This window comes from Triticum urartu, chromosome 1, assembly GCF_003073215.2.
Source record: "Triticum urartu cultivar G1812 chromosome 1, Tu2.1, whole genome shotgun sequence".
In the NCBI taxonomy this organism is placed as follows: Eukaryota; Viridiplantae; Streptophyta; class Magnoliopsida; order Poales; family Poaceae; genus Triticum; species Triticum urartu.
In genome coordinates, this window is record NC_053022.1 from 562,929,953 (window position 1) to 562,943,465 (window position 13,513).

The 13,513-nt window shown below is 43.3% G+C and overlaps 1 protein-coding gene across 1 annotated transcript; it reads right to left on the reverse strand.

The window, feature by feature from the left end:
* Positions 1-8,027: 8,027 nt before the first annotated feature.
* Positions 8,028-13,015, reverse strand: LOC125530603 (sugar transporter ERD6-like 4). Its single transcript, XM_048694992.1, has 17 exons — positions 12,539-13,015; positions 12,357-12,446; positions 12,128-12,187; positions 11,985-12,050; positions 11,193-11,258; positions 11,015-11,090; positions 10,833-10,897; positions 10,664-10,756; positions 10,388-10,468; positions 10,226-10,310; positions 9,855-9,901; positions 9,694-9,756; positions 9,557-9,616; positions 9,371-9,436; positions 9,228-9,287; positions 8,621-8,735; positions 8,028-8,528 (listed from the first exon to the last, which is right to left on the reverse strand). The coding sequence occupies exons 1-17, from the start codon at positions 12,833-12,835 to the stop codon at positions 8,416-8,418; spliced, it is 1,503 nt and encodes a 500-aa protein (XP_048550949.1). The 5' UTR covers positions 12,836-13,015; the 3' UTR covers positions 8,028-8,415.
* Positions 13,016-13,513: the final 498 nt, after the last annotated feature.

Genomic DNA, 13,513 nt, shown 5'->3' on the forward strand with positions numbered 1-13,513 from the left:
CCAATATGATCTAAATGGCAGTGCCACAAATAAGTTGCACTATCATTATTAACTTTGCATCTTTTGGCTTTAATATTATGAAAATGTGTATCACCACGATCGAGATCCAACAAACCATTTTTATTGGGTGTATGACCATAGAAGGTTTTATTCATGTAAACAGAACAACAATTATTCTCTAACGTACATGAATAACCGTATTGCAATAAACATGATCCAATCATATTCATGCTCAACGCAAACACTAAATAACATTTATTTTAGGTTTAACACTAATCCCGAAATTATAGAGAGTGTGCGATGATGATCATATCAATCTTGGAACCATTTCCAATACACATCGTCACTTCACCCTTAACTAGTCTCTGTTCATTCTGCAACTCCTGTTTCGAGTTACTACTCTTAGCAACTGAACCAGTATCAAATACTGAGGGGTTGCTATAAACACTAGTAAAGTACACATCAATAACATGTATATCAAATATAGCATTGTTCACTTTGCCATCCTTCTTATCCGCCAAATACTTGGGGCAGTTCCGCTTCCAGTGACCAGTCCCTTTGCAGTAGAAGCACTTAGTCTCAGGCTTAGGTCCAGACTTGGGCTTCTTCACTTGAGCAGCAACTTGCTTGCCGTTCTTCTTGAAGTTCCCTTTCTTTCCCTTTGCCCTTTTCTTGAAACTAGTGGTCTTGTTAATCATCAACACTTGATGCTTTACACCAATATGATCTAAATGGCAGTGCCACAAATAAGTTGCACTATCATTATTAACTTTGCATCTTTTGGCTTTAATATTATGAAAATGTGTATCACCACGATCGAGATCCAACAAACCATTTTTATTGGGTGTATGACCATAGAAGGTTTTATTCATGTAAACAGAACAACAATTATTCTCTAACGTACATGAATAACCGTATTGCAATAAACATGATCCAATCATATTCATGCTCAACGCAAACACTAAATAACATTTATTTTAGGTTTCACACTAATCCCGAAATTATAGGGAGTGTGCATGATGATCATATCAATCTTGGAACCATTTCAAATACACATCGTCACTTCACCCTTAACTAGTCTCTGTTCATTCTGCAACTCCTGTTTCGAGTTACTACTCTTAGCAACTGAACCAGTATCAAATACTGAGGGGTTGCTATAAACACTAGTAAAGTACACATCAATAACATGTATATCAAATATAGCATTGTTCACTTTGCCATCCTTCTTATCCGCCAAATACTTGGGGCAGTTCCGCTTCCAGTGACCAGTCCCTTTGCAGTAGAAGCACTTAGTCTCAGGCTTAGGTCCAGACTTGGGCTTCTTCACTTGAGCAGCAACTTGCTTGCCGTTCTTCTTGAAGTTCCCTTTCTTTCCCTTTGCCCTTTTCTTGAAACTAGTGGTCTTGTTAATCATCAACACTTGATGCTCTTTCTTGATTTCTACCTTCATCGATTGCATAATCATGAAAAACTCGGGAATCGTGTCCGTTATCCCTTGCATATTATAGTTCATCACGAAGTTCTACTAACTTGGTGATGGTGACTAGAGAATTCTGTCAATCACTATTTTATCTGGAAGATTAACTCCCACTTGATTCAAGCGATTGTAGTATCCAGACAATCTGTGCACATGCTCATTGCTTGAACTATTCTTCTCCATCTTTTAGCTATAGAACTTGTTGGAGACTTCATATCTCTCAACTCGGGTATTTACTTGAAATATTAACTTCAACTCCTGGAACATCTCATATGGCCCATGACGTTCAAAACGTCTTTGAAGTCCCGATTCTAAGCCGTGTAAGCATGGTGCACTAAACTATCAAGTAGTCATCATATTGAGCTAGCCAAACGTTCATAACATCTGCATCTGCTCCTGCAATAGGTTTGTCACCTAGCGGTGCATCAAGTACATAATTCTTTTGTGCAGCAATGAGGATAAATCTCAGATCACGGATCCAATCCGCATAATTGCTAGTAACATCTTTCAATTTAGTTTTCTCTAAGAACATATCAAAAATAAAACAGGGGAGCTAAACGCGAGCTATTGATCTACAACATAGATATGCTAATACTACTAGGACTAAGTTCATGATAAATTTAAGTTCAATTAATCATATAACTTAAGAACTCCCACTTAGATAGACATCCCTCTAATCCTCTAAGTGATCACGTGATCCATATCAACTAAACCATGTCTGATCATCACGTAAGATGGAGTAGTATCAACGGTGAACATCACTATGTTGATCATATCTACTATATGATTCACGCTCGACCTTTCGGTCTCCATGTTCCGAGGCCATATCTGTTAAATGCTAGGCTCGTCAAGTTTAACCTGAGTATTCCGCGTGTGCAACTGTTTTGCACCCGTTGTATTTGAACGTAGAGCCTATCACACCCGATCGTCACGTGGTGTCTCAGCACGAAGAACTTTCGCAATGGTGCATACTCAGGGAGAACACGTATACCTTGATAATTTAGTGAGAGATCATCTTATAATGCTACCGTCAATCAAAGCAAGATAAGATGTATAAAAGATAAACATCACATGCAATCAAAATATGTGACATGATATGGCCATCATCATCTTGTGCCTTTGATCTCCATCTCCAAAGCATCGTCATGATTTCCATCGTCATCGGCATGACGCCATGATCTCCATCATCTTGATCTATATCAATGTGTCGTCACATGGTCGTCTCGCCAACTATTGCTCTTGCAACTATTGCTGTCGCATAGCGATAAAGTAAAGCAATTATTTGGCACTTGCATCTTATGCAATAAAGAGACAACCATAAGGCTTCTGCCAGTTGCCGATAACTTCAACAAAGCATGATCATCTTATACAACAACTTATATCTCATCACGTCTTGACCATATCACATCACAACATGCCCTGCAAAAACAAGTTAGACGTCCTCTACTTTGTTGTTGCAAGTTTTACGTGGCTGCTATGGGCTTAGCAAGAACCGTTCTTACCTACGCATCAAAACCACAACGATAGTTTGTCAAGTTGGTGATGTTTTAACCTTCGCAAGGACCGGGCGTAGCCACACTCGGTTCAATTAAAGTTGGAGAAACTGACACCCGCCAGCCACCTCTGTGCAAAGCACGTCGTTAGAACCAATCTCGCGTAAGCGTACGCGTAATGTCGGTCCGGGCCGCTTCATCCAACAATACCGCCGAACCAAAGTGTGACATGCTGGTAAGCAGTATGACTTATATCGCCCACAACTCACTTGTGTTCTACTCGTGCATATTACATCAACGCATAAAACCTGGCTCGGATACCACTGTTGGGTAACATAATAATTTTAAAAAAAATTCCTACGCACATGCAAGATCATGGTGATGCATAGCAACGAGAGGGGAGAGTGTTGTCTACGTACCCTCGTAGACCGTTCGCGAAAGCGTTATAACAACGCGGTTGATGTAGTCGTACGTCTTCACGATCCGAGCGATCCAAGTACCGAAAGCACGGCACCTCCGAGTCCTGCACACGTTCGGCTCGATGACGTCCTCGCCTTCTCGATCCAGCAAGAGGGAGGAAGTAGTATATGAGTTCCGGCAGCACGACGGCGTGGTGACGGTGTTGGTGAAGAACAATTTCCGTAGGGCTTCGCCTAAGCACTACGAAAACTATGACGGAGGATAAAATAGAGGGGACGGGGTTGCCGGCACACGGCTTGGTGTTTCTTGATGTGTCTTTGGTGCTAGCCCTGCCCCTCTATTTATATGTTGAGCCCTGGGATCGAAACTTGGAGCAAAAGCCTCCTCAAAGTCGGTTTTTCCCGAAAGGCAAGAATCCCACTCGGACTCCAGGAACAAACGCCACAATCCTTGGCGTCTGGCCAAGACGCCATGGGCCTCGGCGTCTGGCCCAGGGCCAGACGCCAGGGTCTCCGGCGTTTGGCCCCCTGGCCTCCGCAAAACTCCTTTTGCACCGACTTATAGCCCCATGGGCCCGACCCCTTGGCCAAACCATATCATCCAATATATGAATCTTTACCTCCGGACCATTCTGGAGCTCCTCGTCATGTCCGTGATCTCATCCGGGACTCCGAACAACATTCGGTCACCAACATACATAACTCATAGTACTATATCGTCAACAAACGTTAAGCGTGCGGACCCTACGGGTTCGAGAACTATGTAGACATGACCGAGACACCTCTCTGGTCAATAACCAATAGAGGGACCTAGATTCCCATATTGGCTCCTACATATTCTACGAAGATCTTTATCGGTCAGGCCGCATAACAACATACGCTGTTCCCTTTGTCATCGGTATGTTACTTGCCCGAGATTCGATCGTCGGTATCTCAATACCTAGTTTAATCTCGTCACCGACAAGTCTCTTTACTTGTTCTGTAATACATCATCCCACAACTAACTCATTAGTTGCAATGCTTGCAAGGCTCATAGTACCGAGTGGGCCCAGAGATACCTCTCCGACAGTCGGAGGGACAAATCCTAATCTCAAAATACGCCAACCCAACAAGTAACTTCGGAGACACCTGTAGAGCACCTTTATAATCACCCAGTTACGTTGTGACGTTTGGTGGCACACAAAGTGTTCCTCCGATAAACGGTAGTTGCATAATCTCATAGTCATAGGAACATGTATAAGTCATGAAGAAAGCAATAGCAACAAACTAAACGATCAAGTGCTATGCTAACGGAATGGGTCAAGTCAATCACATCATTCTCCTAATGATGTGAACCCGTTAATCAAATGACAACTCATGTCTATGGTTAGGAAACATAACCATCTTTGATCAACGAGCTAGTCAAGTAGAGGCATACTAGTGACACTCTGTTTGTCTATGTATTCACACATGTATTACGTTTCCGGTTAATATAATTCTAGCATGAATAATAAACATTTATCATGATATAAGAAAATAATTAATAACTTTATATTATTGCTAGGGCATATTTCTTTCACATCTTTCCTAGGAATGAGCGTTATGTTGGCGGACTTCAACCAATGGAAGTTTGAGGCATGGAGATGGGAGAAGTGGTCAATGGCGGCCATGACATCCACCTTCATAATATCCCAGCATGCTCTGAAGAACGCACCCGTGAACCCATCTGGCCCTGGTGCCTTGTCATTTGGAGAATCAAACACAACACACCTAGCTTCATCCATGGTGAAAGGGGTGCCAAGATCAGTGAGATCACATTCTGGGTTGGGAACACAATTCCAATTAATGTTCCTTTGTCGTTGAGGACCCTTATTGATGACAAAGTAGAAGTGATTGTGGACGATGGCCTTCTTGTGATCATGATCATTCACCCAACCCGCATTGTGCTTCAGACGATGGCATTTTTTCCTTCTCTGGCAGTTAATTGTCACATGGAAGAATCTAGTGTTTGCATCCATCTCTGTGATGTTAGTGATCCTAGAGTTCTGCCGCTTCCTAGCCTTCTCAAGTACAGCCAAGGCAACTACTCACCGCTTAAGCCTCTTCCGAAGGTCAAGTTCCTCTGGGCTCAGGGATCGAGATTCTTGAGCGGTATCAAGGCGGAGGATGATCTCCCGAGCCATATGCAACTGAACTTTCACATTGGAGAAAAGAGTTTTGCTCAAAGCCTTTAACTTGATGCTAGTTTTCCTGAGTCTATGGTGAATAACATGGTAGGGCTCGACATGGTTGTGATCTTCATTCCATGCCTCCTCGATGGTTGCCAAAAAACTGGGCATCTTAATACAGAAGTTCTCGAAGTAGAAGCACTTGGAACGCTTAGGGCCATTTGCATTTGCGAATAGAAGAGGACAATGGTCAGATAGGGAAGATGAGAGTGCATGCAGAATGTGAGAACCAAACTCCAGATCCCATCCTCGTTGCGAAAGAAGCTATCCAGCTTGCTCAAGATGGGGTCACTCTGGCCATTGCTCCAAGTGAATCTTCTGTTTTGAAGATTAATCTCTTTTAGCTCAGAGGTGTTCAACGCATTCCTAAACTGGACAATGCGGCTTTGATCAACGTTAGTGCGGTTCTTATCCCTTGCCCGGTAAATTTGGTTGAAGTCTCCCGTGACCAGCGATAAGGAACCCAGTGGTGGTATTTCGGAGACGAGCTCGGCGAAGAGAGCATCCTTGAGGTTGCCTCTAGTCAGACCATAGATGGTCGTGAGCTTGAAGGAGGTGGTGTTATGGTTCTGTGAACGCAAGGAAACAATGGTCAAGAGGGTAAAAGACCCAAATAGCACAATGGAGAGTTGAACCGCTTCATCATCCTGCAGTAGGAGGATACCACCACGGGTCCTGGCATTGGGAAAAGTTTTTGAAGCTTTAGCCTCCAATGTGAGCAGCAGTGTAGGGGTCGACGTTTCTCATTTTGGACTCCTGCAGACAAACAATGTGACTAGGGGTAGCGGTGATAGTCTCATGGAACGTTGAGCAACGGTCCAGGCAATTTAGACCTCGAATGTTGCAGTTCAGAATTGCAAGGTTGTGCTCTGTCATTTGGAGACTAGGGAAGCATCATTGTTGACATAGCCGAACTGGCAGGAATAGCAGCTGGGAAGTACTACTCTAGTAGAACAACTGCACACACCCACACACGGCCTCGCCATGGCCACAACTAGCTGCCACAACACACAACAGCAAACCGACGCACAAACTACTCCAACCCACCGCCTTGCCAGGGCATCAGCCAACTGCAACTGCAAATAGGCATCAAAATATCTGAACATGGTGGTTTAACTAACATGATGCACAATGGAAACAACAGTTCAAAAATAGCCAGAAGCGATTCAAATAGTAATGTTGTTTCACACAACCAAATCTCATTGAATAATTCTTACAATCAGGGACACATCTAGTCAGTGTCCACAAGGGACTAATGGACTCCTTCTGTTTGTTTTTACTCTGTATATAAATTTGTTTGAAGTCAAACTATGCAAAGTTTAACAAAATTCATATTAAAATATCAACATCTATAATACTCCCTCTAGTCCTTTTTAGTCAGAATAAAATGTGTTCGGAAGTCAAAGTATCTCTACTTTGACCAAACTTATAAAAAAGTAGCAATACTCACAATGCCAAAACAATATTTTTGGGTTCATTATGAAATGTTGTTTCATACTCCCTCCGTTCCAAAATAAGTGTCTTGAGCTTAGTACAAATTTGTACTAGAGCTGGTACAAAGTTGAGACATTTATTTTGGAACGGAGAGAGAGTAGTATATAACTATATATATTTGGTATTGTAGATGTTGATATTTTTTAATATAAATTTGGTAAAATTTTACAAAGTTTGACTGGACACTAATCTAATACGCAGAGTAAAAAGGACCGGAAGGAGTACTAAAGTTATATAGTGAAAATTAAGTCCGTGATGCATCTAATGATATTGATTTTATATTCTGAGTGTTAGTGTTTTTCTATAAAGTTGGTCAAACATATACCACGTGTGAGCAATTCAAACTATTTGTAAAAAAAAGAATGGTCAAACATATGAAGTTTGACTTGAGAATTATTCGTATTTACAGACTAAAAGAAATGGAGGGAGCATAATCTCTAGTGGTATACTGGTGCTGGATCTGAAGCGTGCCTTGGTGAGGAAAACATATTCTCGTCGCTGTCTCCTGTCTGGGATGGAGGGGGCTCGTAGTAGGGTAGGCCACAGTACACACACCGTAGACCGCAGAGTACTGCACTGTACAGTAGAGTACCGGGGTGTGTGGGTGGGGGCACAGCTGCAACGGTCGTCTGTTACTGTACAGTAGAGTACCGGAGTAGGAGTGACAGTATACCAGGAGGGAAGAAGGATCCAGACCCAGAGCTGCAGTAACGTGGGCTTCATTGATGGGCCGCTCCAGCATCGGGTTCCTCTGGGCCTCCATCACTTCTGGGGCGGTGGGGGGCTGGCTGAAGAAGAAGGGCGCAGATATGTGTCTTAAGCCCAACGAGACGGCCCAAATGTACAGCTGACAGCACACCATTTTTTTTCTCCTCAACAAGACTTTCAGGCAATAGTTTCTGGGAACTGCCATGCACACTACAGTCTACAGCCATAATGCAGCACACTGAAAGTAGCTCAAAATTTATTCTTGGACATTACATCTGAATTATTCCTTTGGCCACAGCTGCTGCTGTATATATGAAACCCAATGTACTGACCACCAAATTGCTCTTCTACTTACTGCACACTCCCCTGACCGACTGACTGACTGACTGCAAGGGGGGGTTGGGTGCCCATTCCACCCCTCCCCATTCTATTGCACATACACAAATGGTACACTGATAGTACACTATTACACAAACACATGATACAAATATCCCTCCTGCAAAAAACACGGCTGCGCGACTACCTGGTCCAGGCCCGAGGCCTGACCCGAAACAGCCATCAAGTAGCACGACGCACGCCCGCCTGCCTGTCTACCCTACGCGCCGTGGTTCCGGGCTTCAGCGGAACGAGAACGCAATCTCCTCGAGCGTTCTCCCCTTGGTCTCCGGCACGCACAGGCACACGAAGAGGAGGGTGCCCATGGACACTGCCGCGTATATAGCAAAGGTTCCTGGTTGAAACAAGACGTATGGTTCGTGGTAAGACACAGTGTCATAAAAGAGGTAGGAAGGTAGAGGGACAGAGAGGGAGGAATAGACTGACCTCCGTTGCTCCAGTTTAGCATCAAGCTCGCGGTCATCGTGATGAGCCACGACGTCATCCAGTTTGCAAGGGTGGCGGTGCTTCCGGCAAGACTCTTGATGTTAACAGGAAGAATCTGTAGGGACACAATGTGGACGACGCATTATTATATTTCTAGATATGTTCAGTGTGAAGTTTGCTCTAGGTAAGTTGTCACTGTCACTTGCAACTACAGATATGAAACACAAAGCAACCACTGCAGTTTTTGGTGATGGTACAGCTAAAGCTAAAAGCAGTAGTTGCAGTCTTTAGTGATAGGTACAGCTACGGTCAGTGTAATCTAGGCTACATTACAAAAAATGCAGTTTCCTGTATGTCTTGAAGCAGCAGCTGGTCGACAAAACCACAAGAGCGACTGCAACTGCAGCGTTTCGCTCCATTTCATAGGTAAAAAGGCATGTTCGAGGACGGCTCATTGATAAAAAAAAAGAGAGAGGCTATAGAGGATATTCAGACAGGAAAAGAAGTGGCAAATGATAGTGGTAACAACTACAGAGATAAAATCAGATAGATGTAAGTGTAATTATTGAACTTCTAGATATTTGCAGTAAGGAGGATCAGACTATACCTCAGACATTATAATCCATGGGATGGCTCCCATGCCCAGAGAAAATGCAAGCACAAATGCCTGCAGTAGCAAAAAGCAAGGCATTAAACCTGCTCACTCTGACCAATAAAGCAGAGACGTATATAGACAGAACTGAAACTAACCACAAGTCCAGCCAGTGAAAGCATACTCATCACAAAGTGTAAATGAGAAGCTTCGTCTATGTTGTCCTGTTTCAGAATTGACACTAAAATATATCAGAGGGAAACTCAGGTAGTACTGATTGATCTAGATTAGACAATTGCACAACAAACCATTACATATGCCATTAACATTTTAAGTGGAGTTACCTTCACAAAAAATGACACAGAAACAACGAGAAGACTGATTGTCATCCCTGTAGCAGAGATCTGGAAAGTAAAAGAAATTAATCAACGCAAATCATATTTTCATCTTAAAAAAAAACTTGTCTTGTGATGTAACTAACAATGAGAAGTAGCCGTCGACCAGCTTTGTCAGTCAACCAGGTTGTGATTCCAGTAGCAACCACCTAACAATGAAAAGATCCCAATAAGTACGCAAATACCAAACCCACAATCCCACAAAGTTCATAGGCACAATGTGGATGTAACGATAAGATGAATATACCTGAACAGCCCCCAAACCACATGTTGCGAGATTACTGTTTTTAAGACCTGTTTAGGAAGAGAACTTTGTAAGATATCAGACATGACATACAAGCTATTGCTATTGCTGATATATTAAGGCTCAGTACTGCGATATGAGCTTCCTGCGAGTACAAATCACATACAGACAGGGCAGCATTACATTTTACAAGTGATCCAAATATCCCAATCAAACTGCTATGGATGTGCAGCATGCTTACTAACATTTGAATTTACCATTTAGTTCAATTGCACGTTCACAGTATTTCTGTAGAGTTATTAAATGTGTGAGGAAAACTATTACACACAAGCATGCTTAATAAGCAGAGCCTCGTCAAATTATGCAGAACATACCAGCAGCTTTGAAGATACTTGCAGCATAGAAGAAAATGCCGTTGACACCACTTAGTTGCTGAAGTATAAGGAGGCCAATTCCTATCTAAACAAGTGAAAACCAGTAAGCAAATAGAGGAACATTGATGTGTTAAAGCAAAGTATTTAATGCAAATTACCAACCATAAGAGGAACACTATATCTCTTGTGTTTGATCTCTGCAAATCGTATGGTTGTCCTCCTCCTAGATGAGGCAACTGATCTCTGTGTAGCAAAATGTAAAAAAAAAAGGTTTACATTCCCTCATATATTACTTAAAAGAAAAATATTTTCAGGCCCTTATATATTACTTAAAAGAAAAATATTTTCAGGTGTAGCATAAAGCATAAAGTTGCCAGCAATGTGTACATTGCATATGACATGATTGCAGCAAAATTGATCCCTGTTACTACATGTTACCTTTATTTCATTTACTTCTGCTGAGATATCAGTTTCAAATCCGCGCAGGACCTGCAGTGAAGATTCAAAATCTTCCATCTTTCCCATTTTTGCCTGGTACAACAGTTGCTCTGTTTAGATGCTTATGTTCATGTCAACAAAAAATAATGCAACACATCACTTCACTTACCAGCCACCTTGGTGATTCAGGAATGAAGAACAGTCCAGGTATCAGGATTGAGCAAGGTAAAATGCCTTAGAAATGTGAATGTAACATAAGTGAGTTAGGACAATATTTTGTATTAACCAATCTATTAACTTAGCAAAAGCTGATTTAGACGAGCAGCACATCTTATCATTTGTCCATCTTACCAAGAACAGAAAGAATTCTCCAGGGAACAAACATGCCTAATGTGTAGGCAAGCAGTATACCGATTGTAACAGAGAGCTGCGTAAGAAATTATGGGCAGGGTTAAAACTTGCAAGCAAATGGTCAGACCAGAAGACAGACTACACTAAATCAAATGTTATTGTTTATACAAGTGCTGACCTGATTGACCGAACCAAGAGCTCCTCTCATGTTTTGTGGAGCAATTTCTGCTATATAAACTGGCACCTGACACCATGAAACGAAATTTTCAGACAGAAAAGTAATGTCAGGCATGAAAATATCCAAGTGGATGCAGCTAGAGTGCCCCTAAAGGATAAGATATTGTTCAACAGTGAACGCCCAATCCGATAAACTTCAGAACAATCAGTATGCACGAGTTCAAATGATATCTAGATATGCTATTTTTATGCAAAGTAACACTGAAGTTCAATGGCATTCATGAAAATCCCCAACTTCAATACCCAGCAAAAAGAGAGGTTGTAAGTCACAAAATCACAACCCAGCTGCGCAGCTGTAAGTCGATACAGAATACCGGCCTTTTCAGTTCCTCTTATAGGCTAATTATAAGTTCATTTTGATCCAGAAAAGGGTTTGATGTTTTCATCCTTATCTGTTCAGAGACTGAACAGACAGAGAAGCTACTCTGATGATAAATACTGTTGGATTATGATTAGGCCAGGGGAAGCTACCATATCATAGGCCATACCAACAGGCAACAGCACATCTTTACACCCTTGATGTCCCGGAATAGGAAATGCAACTGTTGTTTACACTTGGTATTTGGTTAAGCTTAAATACAGTCTACTCTCCCATGTGTTGGGACTTGGGAGCTGGCACTGTATTTTTTGTGAACTTAAGAACCAGTTGACTAAGACAGCAAACGAATTATCAATTCATGACTGGACTCTGGAGTGAATTTGTTTACAAGGTTAGGAGCAGAGGGATACAGACCGTGTAGGATATCACACCGACCCCAAATCCTTCCAGCAAACGGCCCATGAACAAGAATGAGGAGTCCTGCACAGAACAATTCAGAAGTAAGTTAAACTGACGAGCATCCCTAAAAATAACAGGGGTAAATTAAGCAATCTTACATTTGCAAACGATATTGCAAGCCACCCAATGATGTTCGGGATAGCGGCGATCATCAGAGACTGCAGGAGCAACAAAGCAGAGAGCATCGTCAGTCAGTGAGTGCACGACTGAATCAAGTTCCATGAGAAAATTCCAGGAGCAGATCCGAGAATCCAATACTCCGTACATCTGACAGTACAATTGTGGGTCACAGGAGCAGACAGAGGTCAAAGGGAATTGAAACCTCACCCCTTTACGGCCGATGTACTCGGCGATCTGGCCACTGGCAATGGCGCCCACCATGGCCCCGACGTTGGACAGGGATCCGAATAAAGAGAACTGCGAGCAAGGAGACGGCATAAAGCAAAGGCCATGGAGGCAAAGAAGCATAGGACTAGAAGAGGGACGGGAGGCGGCGCGCGGGGAAGAACCTCGGAGAGGGTGAGGCCGAGGTCGGCCATGATGGCATCCTGGGTGGGCGAGGAGTAGCCGCAGGTGAAGCCGAACTGGATGGGGCCGAGCGCGACGATGAGGGTGCAGAGCAGGGCGGAGATGGAGCTGTCGCGGAGGCCGTAGGCGGAGGAGCCGAGGCGGTCCATGGCGCCGCCGCCGGCGGCGGACATCCTGTACCAGCTGCCCGTGTGCAGGAACGGCTTGCGCAGGTCGGACGCCGAGGACGACCGGCCCCCGCTGCCGTCCTCCCCGCCGCTCTCGTCCCGGAAGCTCATCGCGCCGCCGCCGCCGCCCGGATCGGATTGGCTCGCTCGCTTCCGTGCGTGGCACGATTCGCGGGCGTGATTGGGGGGAGGAGGAGGACAAAGGAGCGAGCTTTGTGGACGGAGGATGGACAGTGTCGCTGTGTTTTCTCCTCCGTTTTTGCTGTGTGCGAGCGTGAGATCTGACGGAAGATGGTGAGCTGGAGACAAGCGAGAGAGAGACGTACCTTTCCACCTGTTTTGGCCCTTTCCTGCTGCTATTATTGTGATTCTATAATTCCAAAAAAATTCTGACCGTCCAACGCTCACGTGTGGGATCTCATGGGTGCATGTACGAATCAATGTGATACAAAAGTGCCTGATTTTGTTTTCATTTTCTATACGCGGCCCATTTTTTACTACTAGTAAATATGTACCTGCAATTTGCATGTTGATATTACATACTCCATCCCTCCTCAAATGGATGTATCTTGCGCTAAAATAGTGCTAGATACAGCGACAAGTAATTCCGGACGAAGATAATAAGTATTATATTAATTACATGAAAATGTTCGGTGGATATTATGTGCTCATTAATTATGTGATTGCCACTAATGTTGAATGTTTGGTATGGTTTAATTGCACGCTAAAAATTGGAGCAATCTAGGTCATTGGATTGACCTGGTTTGCTGGCCAAGATCATTTGTATCA

Excerpts from the sequence above, each read along its gene's own strand:
- LOC125530603 (XM_048694992.1), bottom strand. The coding sequence starts at position 12,835 with ATGAGCTTCCGGGACGAGAGCGGCGGGGAGGACGGCAGCGGGGGCCGG. Across the intron at positions 10,757-10,832 it reads CTGAATCACCAAGGTGGCTG|GCAAAAATGGGAAAGATGGA; the intron begins GTAAGTGAAGTG and ends CTGTTGTACCAG. Across the intron at positions 9,288-9,370 it reads TTTCACTGGCTGGACTTGTG|GCATTTGTGCTTGCATTTTC; the intron begins GTTAGTTTCAGT and ends TTGCTACTGCAG.